The sequence below is a fragment of the Lissotriton helveticus genome, chromosome 9 (genome assembly GCF_964261635.1).
Source record: "Lissotriton helveticus chromosome 9, aLisHel1.1, whole genome shotgun sequence".
Lineage (NCBI taxonomy): Eukaryota > Metazoa > Chordata > Amphibia > Caudata > Salamandridae > Lissotriton > Lissotriton helveticus.
In genome coordinates this window covers 791,523,271-791,544,157 of record NC_136070.1, presented here as the reverse complement: position 1 = coordinate 791,544,157, position 20,887 = coordinate 791,523,271, and the positions used below count along the sequence as shown (strand labels likewise).

The 20,887-nt window shown below is 44.6% G+C and overlaps 1 protein-coding gene across 1 annotated transcript in view; it reads right to left on the bottom strand.

The window, feature by feature from the left end:
- Positions 1–20,887, bottom strand: part of PPP1R37 (protein phosphatase 1 regulatory subunit 37) — a 982,164-nt gene that overhangs the window by 287,111 nt on the left and 674,166 nt on the right. The window contains exon 10 of the mRNA XM_078660917.1: positions 16,683–16,849. Coding sequence (XP_078517043.1) covers positions 16,683–16,849 — 167 coding nt within the window. The remainder of the gene's footprint in view (positions 1–16,682; positions 16,850–20,887) is intronic.

Genomic DNA, 20,887 nt, shown 5'->3' with positions numbered 1-20,887 from the left:
TTAGCCAGTTGTGTTAGTTTGGATGGCCAGCCAGGGGTGGCAAAAGATATGCTGCAGCCCCTGGTAGGCCTTGGGTGCACCTATGCCCTGGGTACCTATAGTACACTGTACAGGGGCTGATAAGGTGACTCAATATCCAATGGAGTCCATTTTACAGAGAGAGCAGATAGCCTGGGGCCCTGATTAGCAGAATCCCAAGCCAACTAAGTCGAAAACCAGCTAAACACAAGGCAACAAAAATCTGGGGTAACCATAGTCCGATATCCATCCTCCTACATAACCTCCCCCCCCCCCCCCTAAACGAAAGGAGATAAGGCTATCCTTGACCAGGTAAGCTTATATTGCCTGAGTGGCCATATAAGGAGGAACCTGCCCCAATCTCATGGTCCACTAAGCAATCCCTCGCCCTAGGGGTATCAGAGGGTCTCCACCATAGGGAATTACTACCTCTAGTGTGTTTTGGCAAAGTAAAAGGCTGGTGTTGAGAGGGAGTACTGAAGTGAGGCTCCACTAATGTAGGGCTCAACTTCCTCCAATCACTATCCACCATGGGTGCATTTCTTTCCATGACTGAGTTGCACTGTGCTCTCAGGGTCAACCTCTGGCTGCCTACAGCTGGAGGCTGGGTCCCTTTGGTTGGCTTACTGGAGGGACAGGTAAGGTTTGGGGGCTTTGGGTCCCATGTTTGGCTGTGCCCAACAGTGTCCATCTGGGGGAGGTTCCTAACTAGGTGTAAGAGATCCCTCAGGAGTTTTTGAAAATGTCACCTTGCTAGGGCTGCTAGCTTTGGTGCCCCTAATCTGCTGATGGGGGTGTTTTATTGGACAGGGGGCCCTTTGGGGTCCACTGGCCTCCTTGACCTCTGCAGCCCTGGGCTGACTGAGGCAGGGTAGAGAGGGGCAGGTTACCTGCTCCAGACTAGGTCATACCTTGGAAGGGTCCACTGACATCAGAGGCTCTGCCAGGCTAGGCCTGACTACCTCTGGGGCAGTTTCTTCACAAGGGGTAAGATCAGTTCCCTGAGGAGGCTGATCCTTTCCTAAAGTCTGGGGGGAGGGAGATTTCTCTTCCTCCTCAATGCTCTCGGTTTGTGTGGAGTGATCCATAGTTTCAGGCTTCACAACACATGAATTGAATCTGTTTGAGTTTGGGCTGTGGCCATCACAGCCCCACCAACCTTTTCAGGAAGGACATCTTGGATTGGGGCTGTGGCCATCACAGCCCCACTAACCTTTCCATGGAGACCTACCATTTTGGAATGGGTTATTTGCTCTACCTCAGCCTAGGCTGAGATCTCTAAATCATTTCCCAGTAGACAATCTACAGGCAAGTTTGTAGACACTGCCACTCTCTTTGGGCCAGTGACACTTCCCCAGCTGAGATTTACTACTGCAATGGGATGATTTGTCTGCACTCCATTAATATTAGTCACCTGGTATGTGGTTTCAGGTAAAAGTTGCCTTGAGGGGACTACTCTGTCACCACAGTGATGCTAGCCCCTGTGTCTCTATAGGCCTCAACTTTTTGACGATTGATGAGGGGCTCCTGTCTGTACTTGCTCAAAGTGTTTGGACAAGCAGTGAAGTTGGCAAACCTCATGCCATTTTCACAGACAAGAGTAGCTGTAGTAGGGGACCTGGTTGGGCCAGAGTCCACATGAGTTCCAAAAGTAAACCCAGCTAAATTCTTGGGGGTACTCCCACCACCTGGGGGATTACTACTAATAGTAACAGGAGGTGTTGGGAGTATTACTTGGAGGAACATTTTCCTTATTGTTATTCTTTGGGCAACTGCTATCAGTCTTCCAGTGGCCAGGCTGCTTACAGGCATGGCAATAAGATTTCTTGACAGAGGAGGTGTTTTGAGACCCACCCCCACCAGTGGAGTTTTGGGGCCCTGTGGGAGACTTGTCTTTTAATTTATCCCCACCCTTCTCTTGAGTCTTGGAATTATCCTTCTTTTGGTCACCACCCTGATTCTTAGGCCTAATCCTGGTTCTGGCCCATTTGTCTGCCCTCTTACCCAATTCTTGTGGAGAGGTCAGATCAGAGTCCACCAGGTGCTGGTGTAAAAGCTGGTTTTGACAATTACTAAGGATCTGCTCCCTCATAATCAAATTATACATTCCTGTATAGTCATGTACTTTGCTGCCACGTAACCAACCCTCCAGAGCCTTAGTAGAACAATCTACAAAATCAGTCCAGTCCTGAGTCTGAGCTTTTTGGGTATCTCTGAACAACAACCTGTATTGCTCAGTGGTTAAGCCAAACCCATCAATAAGAGCACTCTTCAGGACAGTGTAGTTTTTAGCATCCTCATGTCTAACAGTGAGGAGCTTGTCTCTTCCTTTTTCTGAAAAGGAAAGGGACACGATAGCTGCCCACTGATCTTGGGGAACCTGCTGTACCATGCAGGCCCTCTCCAGAGCAGTCATCCATTTGTGGATGTCATCCCCATCTTTGTAGGGGGGCACAATCTTACTCAGGTTGCTTACTCAGTCCGCTTTGACCCAGGCTGTGATGGCCCTGGTGTTGTCACATCTAGACTACACCAACGCCATATACCTGGGTCTTCCGGCTGCTCTCAGTAAACGCCTTCAGATGGCTCAAAATCAGGCAGCCAGACTTATTTATCGCCTCCCACGCTGGCAATCTGCAAGACCACTGTTGAAGCAACTTCATTGGCTTCCTATTACACAGCGCATTCTCTTCAAAGCTGCCTGCATGACGTTTAAGTCCCTCCATGCACGCAGCCCCAAATTCATTCAAGAACTCCTGCCCAAGTATACTCCTCCGCGCAACCTGCGGTCTGCATCTCAAATTCTCTTGACTGTCCCTCGTTATAAATTCCAACGTAAGGAAGGACGTAGGTTTGCAACTCTTGCCACTAAACTGTGGAACTCCCTCACCTTGGAAATTCGCTCCTGTGTTACTATTCTTTAGTTTAGGCGACTTCAAGACATGGCTGTTCGTTCATGCATTGGCTTAGTCCTCCTTCAGCCTCTGAGGGGTAGTTTTCCAGAGTATATCGGCTAGCGAAATTCTTGATAAGATAAGGTTTCTATGATCATAGGACCTGTCTTTATCCTTAGGGATATTGCTGCCACCAGTGGAATCTAATCCACTCAATTTTTGCTCCCTTGCCAAAGCAACTTTAGCTTGGGCCAGAGTTGTCTCTTCCCTCTCTATCTGAAGTTGGACAGCTCTCATCCTAGCCTCATGTTCTTTTCTCTGGGGGGAAGTCATTCCCCTTTGAGAACCCCTTGAGGCATTAGAAATGAGAGACTCCCTGGAAGGGGATCTCTCTCTTCTAGTGCCAGGGAGTAGTCTACTATTAGGCCTGGAAAGGTGGTTCACCTCTCCATTCCCATGTAAGCTTAGGTTAGCCTGGCTAAGCCTTCTGACTTTAACCTGACTGTCTCCTCCATCATCTGACTCATCCTCATCTACCTCCTCCTCCTCGACTTCTGGGGTGATGGTCTCATCATCTATGGGGGTGGTTCCTTCTCCTGATTTACCTGAGGGGCCTGCAGTAGACTTCTCAAGATCAGCTGTCTCTAGGACATGTATCAGGATTGGAATGTTAGGGTTATGACCCTTTTTCAGCCCTCTTGAAGTGCACAAGGCACTCAAGTCTCTGAAGCTGAGTTTTTCATAACTGGAAGTTGCCTTGGGAAGGTCACCTGTCACAGGTAGAGAACTGGACTGTTCACCTGTGCCAGACATGCCTAGTGAGGTGTGGGTGTATGCACCTACCTACACTAAGTGTTTTCCTACTGGAACCTTTCTAGTGAGTTGTAGTCAGGGTGTGCTAAGCCCTTTGGTCTACAACTACTAAGCTCAGTAGAACTTAAGTATTTAAAGCTTTGTTTATATGTACCTAAGGTACTTGATGTGATCTTTCAAATGATATTGTCAAAGATTACAATGGTAAAACAGCAAGCTCAAATCCCAACCGCTGCACACCAATGTGAGAAGTTGGCCTGGTGTATGATGTTCACTATTCTAGCTTGAGGTGCACATTGTAAATGTTTAAAACTGGGTAACCCCCGCATTGCCTCTCAGTTGTGTTGTCAGTTTCGGCAATCCTAGGCAAGCGAGCCAGCCAGCCAGCGTCCATCTCGTCTCCAACCAGTGACATTTTTGGGGATTTGCCGTTCAATTCTTGTAATGTGTGAATTTGAACTACAATTCGGAGAAAGACAAACTGTAATTTTTACAAAAGTGACAAAAAGGCTGTCAATGTATTTATGTTTCGCTTTGTGAAAAAAAACGGCGTTAACCGACTTGCATAAGTTTGGTTGATACCTATTGCGGTCATTACAACTAAGTGATATGCCATGTTTTCTTTCTAACAAACGCAGCAGCAAAATAAAATATGTTTTTTAAATTGTAATTTTTTTTTACAGTTATTTAAAACTAACAAATGCACATGTATTCTGCATGTGTTTTACAAAAAGATTATTCAGACCCACCTTCTCCCTTTTCATGCTGTTATGAGGGATTCGCTCAGGGTTATTATTCTGGTGGCTGGGTGAGTGCCGTGGAGGGAAGTGTTTTTTTTCTTCCTGTTGGTCCCTCAGAGAACATGGGTTTGAGGTTGTCTTATGATGATACAAATGATTGTGTTAACAGTATGGGGTAGGAGTGTGTTGTGATAATGTGCTACTGTGAGAAGTTGGCCTGGTGTATGATGTTCACTATTCTAGTGAGCACCTTGTACCAGTCCAAACAACCCTTATGGTGGTGGTTGTAAAGTCAACCTTATAGACCAGCTATCCTAGGGGTAGCATGGACCAAGCAGTCTTAGGCTTAACTCAAGAGGGCTTGTGAAGCCAGCTGTTTTACCATATGCAATCCCTTTTAATACCAAATGAAAGGACACCACACAAGTTATATATTATAAAATATATGTATTTATTACTAGAATAATCCCCTGTACTCTTTATGAGCACAGAAGCACAAGCGTTAAAGAACTTCATATAACATACAAAAGTTGCCCAATTATGGATAGGCCCGGTGGCCACTAAAACCATATACTAAAATAGTGGTATAAGTACCACGTCACGAACAATGGTAAGGCCTAGGGCCTTGAGAATCGCTGGGACTACTCCGGACTAACTGAAGTTAGGACGGGAGCGGCCCACAGGATGCAGGTGCAGTGTCTAAAGCACACGCGTGCACCAATGCAAGTCAATGGTGCGTAAAAGTTACAAAGTTGCAGATTTAGGAGTCTTCCGACTGGACTAGAACTTAGCCACTTAAAACTAGGACACTAGAGGTGTAAACCACTACAGGAGCACCGGAGTACTCGCGTTACCTCACCCACAGGAAGCGGGTGCATAGGTGTCAAAGTGCGTCGGGTTTCTTCGTGGAGTTCTATGGAGCCTGGAGGTAAAGATGCTGCAGGCGGCCAGGAGAGAAGAGTCCCGTTGGATCCAAGGGTGGATCGAAGATGTAGAGTACCTGAAAGCAGAGGGGACAGAGTCTGGGTCACTAGCCAGTGACCAGGATGGAACCAGGAAGGAACCAGGCGATGTCGGGCGCGATAAGGTGGTTGTCGAGAAGCTTGTCTCCGCTGCCACGTGGACCCGGGGGCATCGACGATGACCAGGAGTTGGACACAAGCTGTTCCACGAAGGCTCTCGCTGTCGGCGGTGTCGGCTTCCGGATTGGAGTCAACAGGCCTTGGCAAATGCAACCCACGCAGGAATCGAAGATGGCTTCTGGTTCAGATCGGCAAGATCTGATGGGCTGCTCCTTTTCAGGGGAGCAAGGGCCAGTCTGGAGCAACCAGACCAGCGGTGTAAATGTAAGAGGCCACTAGCCAACGGGCAAGTGACAGGACAGACGCGTCGAGCAGGAAAATGCAAAAGGGCCCCACACAGCAGTCGGTGAGTGTGGAGAGGTGATCTTCGGTGCAAAAGCTACTCGGGGCTCGGGCTTCTCAGTCCCCAATGCATAGCTACGAGGGTACCTCGGGAGCTGCACGGGAAGCACTTCGCAGGCTTTCCAAGATGGCTGGTCCCACGTCTCACGTCGCCTCCACGGGTCTCCGCTTTGCTGTGGCTGTGGATCGGGCTGTTGGATGTCTGGGAATCCGGTTCTTGTCGATCTCGGTCGCTCGAGCTCCGGCGGGAGCTGCAACAAAGCAAACCGTAGAGCGCTTGATGGTGCCTGCTTGCACAGGGTGGTCACTCCTTGACCACAAGAGAGATTTTTCAGTCTTCTACGTCGAGTAGGATGTCGAAGGGTCCAGAGTTATGTATCAAAGTTTCAGTTAGGATTATCTAAACCACCTCTTAAAAACCTCACAGTGGTGATGGGATAATAGTGTCCTTATTCACCACAGACCTTATTTTAATTCCACACAGTCTCCCGTTGAATAAAGGAGTTATGGGTGCACTGTGATGGCTTTTTAAATCACTTTTTCCTTTGGGCCCCCACTCACTTAGAAAGTGCATCCCTGTCTCCAGGTGCATGCCCGCCCTCCATCAAACGCGGTTTTTGGAGGGCGAGGACTGGCAGATGATGAAGCAAGACTCCGGGTGAAGTGTGATGCCAGTCTATCACTTTTTGTGAGATGCCCAATAATCACTGGGCACTTCACTCTTTATGACTTGGTCTTAATCTGGGAAAGGTCTCTTTTGTGTTTACCAGATTTGATTGGAGGCTGACCGTCTTCCAGTACCCTACTGCCTCTCGTTCCCTCCTCAGGCTACTGCCTGGGTTTTTGTGATTTCTCAGGATTATCTAAAGTCCATGGACACAGCTCCTACCTTTATTCCAAATCAAGGGGCTGGATTACCTGCTAGGTCCCTCCTATGGGTGGGACACAGGAAGGGGGTGGTTACACCCTTTTCCCTTTGTCCAGTTTCGCGCCAGAGCTGGGGCTGGAGTGCCCCAGGACCGGTTTAAACTGGGCTATGCATGGGACACCTTGTGTGCCCCAGGCAGTGTCTAGTTTCACTCAGCCCTCCCTGCCTCAATCCACTATCTCCTGTCTGGGGTGGTGTAACACCTCCCTGTGACAGGAAACCTTTTGTTCAGGCCTCCCCAGCCGGAGTTTCGGTCAGCAGCAGGAGGCCAGACTTGTGTCTGTGGCAGCAGCATCCATTTTGTGATGCTGAGGCTCTGGTTAGTTTTAACCGCGTTTAAGTATAGTAACATGTCTTCTCCCTCTAGAAGGGTGGAATGCTACCCTCGTCGCCAGAACTGGCGAGGGGGTAGTATTCCAAAGTGTATGACACCTTACACGACATGTTTTGATAAAGCCAAACCAAAGTTAGCAATAACCGCGAGGATTATAATGCACTTAAGAGTATATGGTATGGCAATACCCTGGAACAGCTATAAGGACATGGTTCCGAAAGCTGCAGACAGGCTCAGCTCATGCTAGAGCACCATCTCACATAAAACCAAGCACTCTGCCTCCAGGATTGTTAAGGCCTGCCATAGGAGTGACTTATAGGTACGTATGTGTCCAGATATAGGTTTAGACATAGGTATACTATATCTAAGCAAGGGGTGTTTACACGACCTTGCCCCAGCTGAGTGATCAGCCAGTTGTGTCAGTTTGGATGGCCAGCCAGGGGTGGCAAAAGATATGCTGCAGCCCCTGGTAGGCCTTGGGTGCACCTATGCCCTGGGTACCTATAGTACACTGTATAGGGGCTGATAAGGTGACTCAATATCCAATTAGTTATGTACCTAGGGTACATGGAGTCTATTTTACAGAGAGAGCAGATAGCCTGGAGCACTTATTAGCAGGGCCCCAGGCCAACTAAGTCGAAAACCAGCTAAACACAAGGCAAAAAACTCTGGGGTAACCATAGTCAGATATCCATCCTCCTACAGCTACGTTGTTGTATCTTGTCATAAGGTGTAATTTGATTCCTGGAGGAAAGTTTTTTTAGCTATGTGTCATGTAATCTGGATGTCATACTATGACTGGTATTTTTCAATTTATTTTCGCTTGGCCTGTTTTTGTAAGGCTGAAGCGATGCTATACAGAGTGCTGCGATTTTTTGGGTTAAGGAATTCAGGTAGTGTGTTCTGTATGTATTGTGGTGTGGTCTGATCTGTAGTATGGTGAGTTATAAGTTTCCGTGGGTGCATACTGATCATGGAGACTGCGAGGGGGTCTGCTTTAAACAAAGGACATGGGTTAAGGCGATTACATTTATGTGGTCATTAATTACTGAAGACAACACCACATTGTGGTGCTGTTCGCTTTAAAACAACATATGTGCCATTTGTACATGAGAGTGATAAATGTACGGCACTTTGGAGAAAGTTTGGGCTAATGATGAAACTTTAATGCGAGTCCGCATCCATCAGCCATTATTCAGACTCTGTATTAACTGTCAATGTAATTCCTTACGCTTCTACCCTAGATCAGAATCGAAACCTGTTTAAGAAAAATGGCCCAGCCTTTGTTTACTTTCATGCAACACTTTTTTGGCTGTCTCTTTGTATGGTAGCTGATTAGCTCTATGAGACCGATGGGCCACACCCTGCAGATGGAACTTGATTTGGTTTACTATAAATGCCAAACATCATTCCTCATCCTGCTGCAAACTCCTCGCTTCCCTCTTATCAAAGCGCTTGGTTAGGCTACCTAGTGGCTTCTAACTGCCTTCATTCCCCACTTGGTTCAGCTATTACCTCCCTCTATGACCCATTGATTTCCCATTTTTCTATTCAAGTTTATCGCTGTAAAGCCAACTAGACATCCAGGTCATTGTACTTTTAATTCTACCTTTCTAGCCAACACATTCCTTTTGTTTCTCAGATATCAGACTGGTCGACCCCCTGTGGATTCATAGATTATTTTCCCCTGCAGACACAAACATTTAACCCATCCCCTTTGTCATTGCATTTTATAATGGCCTAAAAAATTAAATTGAGTCTGCTTTTGTCCTAGCTTTATTTGGCTCTTTGACAAAAACAGCATGGCCGTTTTAGAGCACTGTTTCCCTTCCCCACATCCCACACTCAAAGGGAGGCGATACCATTCTAGAAACGGAGGGTATTCACAGCAGGTGACTAGTGTACTCCTCCCGCCGACCAAAGTGGCGCACTCCCGGTCTGTGCCTGCCTGTGCACAGTCTTCAGTGCACCAAATCCGGACCAGACAAGTTGTAATCTTGGGCTGATGATTGTTTCCCAGGGTACTACAATAGGGAATTTGGTCGGGGGTGACACGGCATGTGAGAGGGAATGGTAAGGGAGGGTCATGAGGGCTCTCGTTTCGGTGGTTGGTGAAGATGGGAGGTGTCTAGCTACAAGATTGAGGCGGGGAACCCGGCTACGCTTGAGGGGGTGCTGATGGGAATGGAGAAGATCAGTGGAGAGTGCATGGGGTGCGCCTCCCACGTTTGGGGGGGGGGTGGTGTTGGCGCCGCTAGGCACCGAGGGGCGCATCAGCAAGAAATGACGTGTGTGCCATTTCCAAGAGTGAATTGCGCACTGGGGGGCATGGTGGCTACCATACATTGGGTGGGTCCTCACATCTAGTCCAGGCGGTGAGTGAAAGCATATGCACACCGTCGCGTGCGCAGCGCCAAAAGTGAAAGCATATGTAGCATATGAAGCTCTCGTTTCGTGGTTGGTGAAGATGGGAGGTGTCTAGCTACAAGATTGAGGCGTGGAACCCGGCTACGCTTGAGGGGGTGCTGATGGGAATGGAGAAGGTCAGTGGAGAGTGCATGGGGTGCGCCTCCCACGTTTGGGGGGGTGGTGTTGGCGCCGCTAGGCACCGAGGGGCGCATCAGCAAGAAATGACGTGTGTGCCATTTCCAAGAGTGAATTGCGCACTGGGGGGCATGGTGGCTACCATACATTGGGTGGGTCCTCACATCTAGTCCAGGCGGTGAGTGAAAGCATATGCACACCGTCGCGTGCGCAGCGCCAAAAATGAAAGCATATGTAGCATCATGCCGCCGGCACCAAAAATGAAAGCAAATGCAGCGTCGCAAGCGCAGCACCAAAAGTGAAAGCAGATGCAGCATCTGTTTGTAAGCGTGCGCCCGCGCGCGTAACAGCAAGCTCATCGCCACACTGGTAGCATTTTCGGAAGCCCTTACTAGAGTCTCGCCAGAGCAGCGCATGCGCGCCTTATTCAGCGAGACCTAAACAGCATGGCCATTTTAGAGCACTGTTTCCCTTCCCCACATCCCGGTGGAGCCACTACTGGTCCCCAGCTGCAGACAATGTGCTGCTTGACTAATTACTTATAAGGCCCAAAGGCGAGACCGATTGCATTGCAAATGCTCGTTTTAAACATTACTCCTCCTGCAAAATCCCTCTTCTATTGCTGTACAATGTTACTTCGTCAATAGAGGTGTATTTGGGATTTTAGGTTGACCGTATATTCATCTTGAAAGTTTTATATATACACCTCGTGGCATTTCCACTGCGGATTTTTTGGTACCTGTTTTATTCATGTTTGTGTTGCCTTTTTACTATGTAAGTATTTAAACATAGATTATAGGTTAAATTGATTACTACAGACAGTTGGTGTAAGTGCTCCATTTTTGTGTCATTCCACCGTTGTATATCCTGAAAGTGCTTCATATAATGCTGGTTTTCCTCAGATTGTGGATGTTTTTACATATTACTATGAAGAAATGTGGAATGTAATCTACTTCCATCAGATTGTATGATTTCTGAACATCACAACTAGGTATTGTAGCTGATCACCTATCATAATAACCTTTCCATATGGCATGCCCTGATATTGCATGAACTCACCCAAGTCGTCTTATGAGCTGTCCTGTATATTACATCAGTTCTTGAATAGAATAGAATGAGGCTTCTACCTCTTCATTTTAATCATCATTCTTAGTCCTATATCGGCCTAATGCTCACTCAACATCCAGAATTATATTTCTGGAGACCTGTTCTTGCCAACACCTGATTCCGTTTTTCCTCTTATTTTTTGACTCACAAATGTATGCAAAATATCTTTGGGTCACCTTCTTTTCATCTTTTTCTCACAATTGCTTTTATTATTACTGTTGTAGCTTTTTTTAAATTACTAATAAAACAAATCTTTTTAAATCTTTAATTTCCACTATCTCCACTTGCACACTACAGTTGGCGTTTCCCTTGGGGTCCTCTTATCCGGCTATCCTTAGTATTTATTGTATTCCCTTTCTTTTACAGCCTTGAGAAATCCCTGGCTCAACCTGCCACCTAGGGCGAAACACGTGTCGGCTGTCCCCTTTTTTTCTTAACAACCTGCCATAAAACATGAAAAAAGAGTGGAATGGTTTAAAAAGTGATAAATGGAAATAAAATATCTACTTTCACTCAATTCTACTTGGACTACTGTGTTGGGTCACAAAAAAAGGAATTAATCAATTGAATAAAACAAACTAAGTATCAGCCAATTTTATTCCTTATGCTCAAACATAATTCCAACGGATACAAATAGGCGGTAAATGATGCCGACAACTATACAAAGCTACCATGAAACTGTCCTAGTACTGTAGTAAGATCACCTGAATTTCCAGATAGATCTTCCAGGATCGTAGACTATAGTTATTGTTGCTGTCAGACTGGGAGTGGGGATTTAAGGTGAAACAGATTGCTTCATGTTAGTGAATTTCCAGTAACAACCAAGGTGCGCCCTACATAAATAAAAGACCATGGTTTGTTTAGAAACTTTTTCAATTAGCCATTTAAAGCTACTCCCATCTGCACAAGATTACTTTTTTGCTCACTAAGAAATATCCTAACTTCAAAAGTAGGGAGCAGATACTCGTGCTTCAAAACTTTACCTTCAGTACTGACTGCCCATCAATATCTTCCTTCTACCATTGAGATTTCTCAGATTCCTTCTTGTCTGTACGTAATTTCATCAGTTATTAATGTGACTCTAAGACACATGAACATATGGCAGTATAAGACTTGTTCCTTTTCTCTGCTGCACTCTCAGTGGCAAGATAGTACAAAAAATAATTAGTCATTATTTGTTATTCTAGTTATTATAAATATTGTATCTATGTCCAGATCAGACAAAACAAGACAGCCCCTCAGAGCTGCAAACCATAAGAGGCTTGATATAGTGCCTAACAACTGAGGGTAGCAGCTTAGCCTATTTGTCTGAATCCATAAAGGAAGAGAGTTTTCCTCTGACGGTAGGTCCTTGAAAGCAATATTTAAGACCCAACCCAGATTGAATGCTGCCTTTCTAATACAGTGACTCTTTCAGTCGGCTCTAAAGTGAAATCTTAAGTACAATAAATGGGCTCTGCAAAAGCACCAGATGCAGCATGTGTGAATGTTTGCTTTAGAGTACACATGGGCCCATCATGTGGAGACTACTCTCCTCAAGACAGTCTTCATTCTCGTCAATCAACAGGCATCTCAAATGCCATGTGCTTAGTTTTAAATTGGCTCCTTTGAAGTAACAAATGCATCTTCCTAGTAGCTGGCTGTAGACTTTGTAGGGGTTTTCTATTAAGCAATACAACTGTTCTGTACCAGGTGCTGACTTTGGTTTCTTAATGTACCTCGTTAGATGAAGTACATGCCCTCTCATCCAGAGGCAGAGTGTTGCCCCTGCAGGAATACCTTAGAACCAATATGTTCTTTGCTCACCCAAGGCAGAGCATTTGCTCAACATGCATTTTATTAAGAACTAGGAATGGGGCTTGGCCAAGTAAACCTCAGTAATGACTTTGAGCAAAGCAATACATGAGCCCTGCTCCAAGAAGCAAGTGCTGTAACTGAAAACATACGCTTAAGCGAAATACTGAGCTCAAAGGAGGGGAGGCCCTTACGTATGTTATGTTATGTTAATATGTATTTATTAAGCGCTCGTACGCCCAGGGGCTTCATGGCGCTATTGAAAGAGAACACAACACAACAGTTAAAAGTGAGATACAACTTAGCAATAGGCCTGCGAGAACAGCCAGGTTTTGAGAGAATGTCTGAAGCTAAGAAGATCTCCACTCAATTTCAATTGTAAGGGAAGCGAATTCCAAAAGGTGGCTGCAAGGTGGTCGAAGCAGCTGCCACCAAGGCGCTTCCTTTTGTAAGATGGAACAATCAATAAAGATTTTTGAGCAGAGCGGATATTTAAAGATGGATTATATCTAAAGAACAATTCTTTTATAAACTTTGGGCCTGAGTCTTGTAAAGATTTAAAAATAATACACCCAGTTTTAAATGCAATTCGCTGCGCAACAGGCAGCCAGTGTAGTTGTTTCAAACCAGGTCTGATAGATTGCCATTTTGAGAGTCCCAGGATAAGTCTAGCGGCCTGATTCTGGGCCAACTGAAGTCGCTTTAACTCTCCCGCTTGGAGCCCCAAGTAAAGACTGTTGGAAAAGTCCAGTCGAGACAAAACAAGGGCAATTATGACCTGGATAAGGGCGGCCTGCGTGAGAAAGCGAGCAATTATCCTTATTTTTTTTAGTTGAAAGAAACTGGACGACACTACCGTGCCTACCTGTCTTTTCAAAGAAAGATCCTCACTAATTAATACTCCCAAGCTTTTAACTGAGGGCGATCTAATAGGTGGAGCCCCCATGCTAGATGGCCAAAAGCATGGGTTCCAGCTTAATTCACTCTGCCCAGGCAAGACCAATTCAGTCTTGCCTGGGTTAAGTTTCAGATGGTTACGGCTCATCCAACCCTGAATGTGTGACATGGTGTTTTGAAATTCCTCTACCGAGTCCTTGGTGTTCAAAGGGAAGATGAGTTGCAGATAATCTGCGTAGTTAAAGATGGTAACTTTAGCATGTCTTAGGGAGTACAGTAGTGGGCGCAGGTACAAATTAAAAAGTAAAGGTGACAAAGATGAGCCCTGAGGTACCCCACATGTGGTGGAAATGGCGGGAGCTGTAAAAGGGCCCAATCTTACTGATTGCGTGCGGCCAGTGATAAAGGAACGGATCCAACTCAACGCAGGCCCCCTAAGGCCAGCTTGTTCGACACGGTTGACCAAGATGGTATAGTCAACCGTGTCGAATGCTGCCGAAAGATCAAGTAAGACCAGGGCCTGGTGGATTCCCTTATCCGCGTTCCGCCTCAAAGTATTCTGTACCGCCAATATGACTGCTTCGGTTGAATGGCACGCACGGAAGCCAGCCTGATTGGGTTCAAGATATTCTGTTTGTTCTATGAAATTAGACACGTTTGCACAGACGTGGGCTTCCAGTAACTTAGAGCTATAAGGCAGCAGTGATATGGGCCTATAATTTAACGGATCAAGCGGATCTGCTCCAGCTTTCTTGATCAGAGGGATAAGCAGGGCCTTCTTAAGGCTGTTAGGAACTTTACCCTGTAAGAGTGATCCATTTAACAAAGGAAGCACACCCCCTGGAATAGCTGTCCCCACCTCTCTCAAGATGTGCGGGGGGCAGATATCAGGCGAGCCCGATTTATCCCTTGTAAAAAGATTAGACACGGTCTTACCATCAATAAGGGGAAAGGTTTCCAACGTAAGAGGGTTATAGTAAGCGTCATTCAGAGGAGGGGGGGACAAAGCACTAGAAATACTCTGTTTTATAGTGCAGATTTTATTAAAGAAAAAAGAGTTAAATGAATTGCAAAGATCCTGAGTAGGAGCGACCGATGGAGTAGTTCTGTCACTGCCACTGAGATCCTTCACGATATTGAACAGATCCTTTGATTTATTACGAGAGTTCAATATTTTCTCTGAAAAGTAATCCGTTTTTTGTTTTAGGACAAGTTTTTGATAGTCTTTACGGGCCTTACAGTAGTTGGTTTTATCTTGTACCAAATAACCAGTTCTCCATTTCCTCTCTTTTTGACGTACTTCCAGTTTTTGAGACTTCAAGTGTGGCGTAAACCACTTATGTGCGTCATTAGGGCGGGAACGGGGAATATTTGTACAAGGTACATGAGCGTCAGCTGCCTGACGTAGCCAGTTAGAATAGGCTTCTTCGATGGCATCAATGTCCTTGGCCATGGGGGGAAGAGACAGAGCCAAGGTGTCCAGGAAAACTGAGATATCAATGTCCTTCCATTTTCTGACTTTCCCGCCTGTTTGGAAAGACTGCTTTTTACTCTTCTCAATGGTAAGTGTAAAGTGTATCAAAAAATGGTCCGACCAGATGCAAGGGGTTATAGAAAGAATAAAAAGGGGAATATTCTGGGACCATATTTGATCAAGGCTGTGCCCTTTTTCGTGAGTTGGTAGATGGATCTGTTGAGTTAAGTTCAGATCTAAAAGTAAATCTTTAAGTTCTGCTGCATGAGTGTCTAAGGCAGTAGCATCGAACCAAAGGTTAAGATCACCCAACAAAACGATTTTCGTGTAATTAATTACAAGGGAAGCTAGTTGTTCTGCTAATAACGCAGCAAACATAGGCATAAGTTGGGGGGGGCGATAAATGAGGACCATTAGCAGTGATCCACTGTCAGTGTCCATTTTAAAAACAATGTTCTCTGACCCTGTAAGGTCAAGAGATGATAATAAAGAGAACTTGTAAGTATTGCGAATAATGGCTGCAACTCCTCCACCCCTTTTGTCGGCAGACCTGTTAGCATTTAAGATATAATAATCAGAGGGAACAGCCGCCAAAATGTGTGGTAGTGAATCTGCGTTGAGCCAAGCCTCCGTAAGGAGCAGAATGTCAGGTTGCTCAGATCGCAGCATAAAAAATATATCCATATGGTGTTTGGCCATCGACCTAGTATTCAAGTAAAAGCATTTAAGCTTAGTCTCTAATTCTAATAAGGGTTGAGGAGGAATGCGAGGGCTGGGATGCTTAACATTACCGACTTTATATTTAGGCTTTGAAATACCGTAAGTAACTGTGCGTTTTAATACATGCGGTAATAATGGTGGGCATAAGTTGTCTAAAGGTCTTAACAGCAGCAGATCCTGGGAGGAGTATGTGTAAATTTGACCAGGGGTTTTGGCCCCCGGCCCCAGTCGGCCGCGGACGGGCGCAGACGGGCGCAGACGGGCGCAGACGGGCGCAGACGGGCGCAGACGGGCGCAGACGGGCGCAGACGGGCGCAGACGGGCTCGACTTAAGCACGACTTCGGCGCGCCTTCGTCGTGCCCGCTGCGCTCGCCTGCTGCGCTCCCGGATACACATTTAGTTTTAAGCCCTGCCTCGCGGAAGAACTAGACCGCTAACTCCGGTCCAGCCCCACCCAAAATGGCGCCTCGCCTCGCCCTCCACACAAACGGCACCAGCCGCGGTGGAACGGGGCGGGGTACAGATGTAATGGACAACACAGTGCACAAGATTAGTGAGTGCAATTAACTTATTTAAATTAAAATTCAGGCATAAAAAATACACAGCGCTGACATCTCGGTCATGCCAGTGCTGCAGCAATCACAACAGGTAACTGTGCGTGAGATTGTACAAGCAATCGGTTCCCCAGAGAGCAAAGTTGCTGCCACCAACCTTCTGTTCTTGCGTATCATGCGTAGAGACATACACAGGACAGAACTCAATCACAATGCTACCACTTTAAATATCTCATATAGAGCAATAAAGGTGCTGTCATAGAGAAGTAGATAACGGGGATTCTCCTTATTTAGGGAGTTGTAACAAAGGCTTCTTGAATTATCAGTTAGAGTAACTATAAAGTCAGAAGACACTTAGCTGACATTTCACTTTGTGATGAAGCTCATTGGATCACACACACATCTGCTTTGATACAATCTGTGCAAGAAGATAAACTTACAGATTCCTTCTTGGGCTCTCGATCCAAGTCAAGTCTCAGAAGAGAGTGGTTCACTTTCAGTGCGAGAGATAAAGCCATCATGCCTCCAGTCTTGATCTCATTCTCTCGGAGGTCAAGCCGTAGCAGTCTTGGGGACTCTGCAATAAATTCAGCCACAGCGACAGCACCTAAAAAATAGAATGAGAATTCAGGAAAAACGGTCAGATCAGTTACCATATCAGGAAAGGGTAATGAATACACAACAGTTGTGTGGGTGGTGAAATGACAAGGTTTTTCAACACTAATTTCAAGATCCATGACCATAAATAATTAATGCTTGCATCAGATCTTGTTCGTAGCAATGATACCTTCATCCACCATTTTTATAGCATTTACAAAATGTTTCAAATTATACTGTCCTTCAGTTTTGGTATGCTGAAAGCAACAGGCTACTGTAATTAACGTTTCCAAGATGAAAGAGGATCTCCGCAGCATCAAGTACATGAAGCATTGCAAAAGAACACGGCAACAAAGTTCACTTTCGTGTCCTCCAGTGGCCACCTCTGTTGTCCCCTATGATTCCAAGAGAACATTATAAGTTTGAAAAAGACACAGCTCTCAGTTCTCAATGATATATTGGTGAGCGCACTTGTGGTAGATTTCTCTACAAACTAAATCCTACACCATCAGGCAATATTAGTTTAAGATATGTATTTCACTCTAAAATAATGCAACAAGTAAAGTCAAGATTTGAACCTGAAAAGAAACAAACCAGAAATGCCACTTGCAAGTCGATATTAGGCAATGCTTGGTCAGCAGTCAAAAAATAAACTGCATTACTGATGAGTACTTACACCTTCTTGGTAAAACACATGTAAGTTGTGATCCCAGTGGATATAAACTGTTTCACCTGAACAGACTACCTAATCATGCAGGTGGCATTCTAGCAATCCATGCTTAGTGAATTCAGGGACAAGCAACTGAATGCTCACAATTTCCTGGAACACAATCTTTGATTAACACTTGGCAAGCTGAATGTCAGTACATCTTTCGCTATTGGATGCTATTGGGAACTGGGCAACATTCTAAATAAGCTAGTGAAACATATGGCTTCGCAAAACTAATCTTATGCCAAACTTCCCAATATGTGATTTCACAAAATTGTATTCCAGTGAGTGTACACCTCATTTAAAAATAATCTTGCTGGTTACCAGGTGGAGACCGCAGTGAAAACAACAGGCTTGCCAACATACAGCTAAAGCTATCTGTAGCAGACCCTAGAATGGTACCTTTGTAGCCAGTAAATCTGGACCATTTTTCTTACACTATCTCACAAATTGCTATTTCAAGCTAAGTTATGAATTGCTGTCGCAGTATAATCAGCCATTCTCCTCTTCCTACTCACCACCCAATAAAAAATTATTGTATTCAAGGATTGTTCTCCAGATTCAGAGATTACTTTTATTCAGTTTCAGCAGTCTGCATTAGGCATCCCTGTTGTAGCTGAGAAGGGAAGTGTTCCTGGAGCAGGAGTGCTGGAGGATGTGGCTAGACAAAGATCCACTTCACAATGGCGCAGTCCTCAGGAATAGAGGGGCGTCTCCCACTCGCACTCAAATGGGAAAAATGTGATCATGTAGATAATATTCATAAGATCTAAATCAAATTATTTATTCTTGAAGTTTTTTTGCAAATGTGTGTCCTCATTTATTATCATTCCAATTTCATCATACAAATTCGGTTCATAGCACAATTTTTTATGCGTCCGGTTGGTCAATGCATTTTGGGCTGTGGCCCTTCATCAGGGGCGCAATATCTATAATTTAGAGGAAATGTAAGGTCAGTCTTAACACATAACCGTATTCATTGCTCAAGGTTATGGGTACAGAGTTTGGTGAATGAATTAACATGCGGAAGTTGTGTGACAATGACATGCTCATTTACAATCACATGTCTCTCAGAATTAAACAATGCCAGATAGTAAACACAGTGGGACGTGTAGTGTGCCGGCATGTGTTAACGAAGCTTCTGGGTGAATATCATTATAAACAGGTAAAATGAAAGAAGCATGCGAATGTTAAACATGCATCGAGCGTGGCATAAGTGCAATAAAAGAACGAACGATCTGATAGGTCACAGATTTAAAAAAGTCGTAAATATGTGTGATCCCGTGAATGTTGTTGGCTCCGTGTGCATTAGTTTTGTGAAGGAACATCAATGATGGTAAACACTGTAAAACCGTCATACAGACGTCAGATTCTCAAAGCATCATTCATGCTTTGTGCCAAAGTTTTGTGAATGTCTATGCATTAGGTTGGTTAAGCTTACACTGCTTTTTAATGCACATTTCAAAAATTCGGTAACAAACAGTCCGTACGGGTGATGAACCTAAACAAATAACAACAGAGTGCATGGTGAATAAACCATGAGTTCAATTTACATCGAAATTGTAAGAAATGGCCACAGTGAGATGCTTACTCAAATCTTGGTTAGAGACGACAGTTCATATGTAAAGGGTCTGTTGATTCAAATTCGTAAACGTGAAAGTTCTGAACTGCGGGTTAAAAATTGTAATCAATGAATCGGTAACTCAACGCAATATCGTGAAAGAAACCAGTGTTATTGGTGTATGGTTTACCCGGAAGATTAGTGAACCGGCCTCATTGGTTGTGCTTCGCAAAAGCAAGTGGAAACATCGCCTGATTTTGTACTGTTCTGCTTTTTTGGGTTGTAATAAGTCCTCTTGTGTTTTGGGGTCTGCTTTATCATTGCTTCTTGCAAGATTGATTCCGGATAGCCTCGGTCTTTAAATGTGTTGATGCAGGTAACTGTGCTTGCTTTATACTGGTCATTGGTGGGATGATATCCTTTTTAAACCAAGTAATTGAGAATATGGCAGATGCTTCTTGAGTGATGGTTGGTGAAACGAATGAAAGTGCAGTAAGTTGTAACAGTCAGTTGGTTTTGAATACACTTTAGTGGTAAGTTGTCCATTGTGATCGGTGATGCACATATCCAGGAATGTAACTTGATGAGCAGTGAATTAGATTCTGTGATCAACTTTATTGAGGTTTGCTATTGGTTCCTATAATGTTTGTTCAGGTCCTTCCCATAGTACAAACAAATCATCTATGTATCTCTTGTAGGTGATACGTTTTTTTTCTCCATAATTCCTGCTTTAAGATGTTGTCCAATTCAAATCGATACATAAACAAATTTGCGTATGTGGGTGCAGCACAATTACCCATTGAAGTGCCTGATGCTTGTATGTAGTAGTTATCCTGCCATTTGAAATATGAATGATACACGGTAAAATGCAGTAATTCCATTAGGCAAACTTTCAATGTTTCATCTTTCTCACTAGTGATCAGTAAGGATTCTACCGCAGCAATGCCAGGGTTGTGGAGATAGAAAGTATACAATGATTTTACGTCTATGGTACACAAAATTGTGCGATTCGTAACTTGTTTAGAGAGATTCCAATATAATGATAAAATCGGTGGTGTCTGTGATGTAGGTTATCATATTTTGAACCAGGGGTTGTAGGTGTCGAAGTATTTCCGTACAGGTTCATGTATTGAATTGACCGTTGATACTATGGGTCTGAAAGGAGGTTGAGTGGCGTGTTTGTGAATTTTTGGGATCATATACAGGTAGGGAAATTGAGCAATTGGATCAGATGATGTGGGTGTGTATGTGTTGGTGTGTCTCATGTGTTTATCGACTTTCTCTATGTTATAGTCTAAGATAACTTTTGCTCCACCCTTATCCGCTTGACAAATTGTGATTTCAGTGTTTGAAGCAACTTGTGTCAAGGCTTGTCTCTCCTTTTGAGTGACGTTTCTAGATTTTACTTTGGGTTGCTTGAAGGTGTTATGTAGTTCCTTTTTGATAACAGTTACAAAGCATCTAAGACTTTGTGGCTTACTGGAGCTGTATACGTACTTTTAGTTCTTAATCCGAATAATGTATTGGGTTTTGGTTGTATAGGTTCCTGTACCATGTTTGTGAAAAAATGATGTAGTCTGATAGTCCGCATAAATTTGTACAAATCTATCTTGGTATCTAGACTGTTAGAATGGTAGGTAGGTACGAATGAATTCCCTTTTTGTAAGGTGTCTATTTGGAATTTGGTAAACCGATGTTTAGAAATATTGATCACAAGATTCTTTGGCTCCGTGTTCCTTTTGAAACTGGTTGTTTGGTTCTTATCTGGTCCCCTCCTG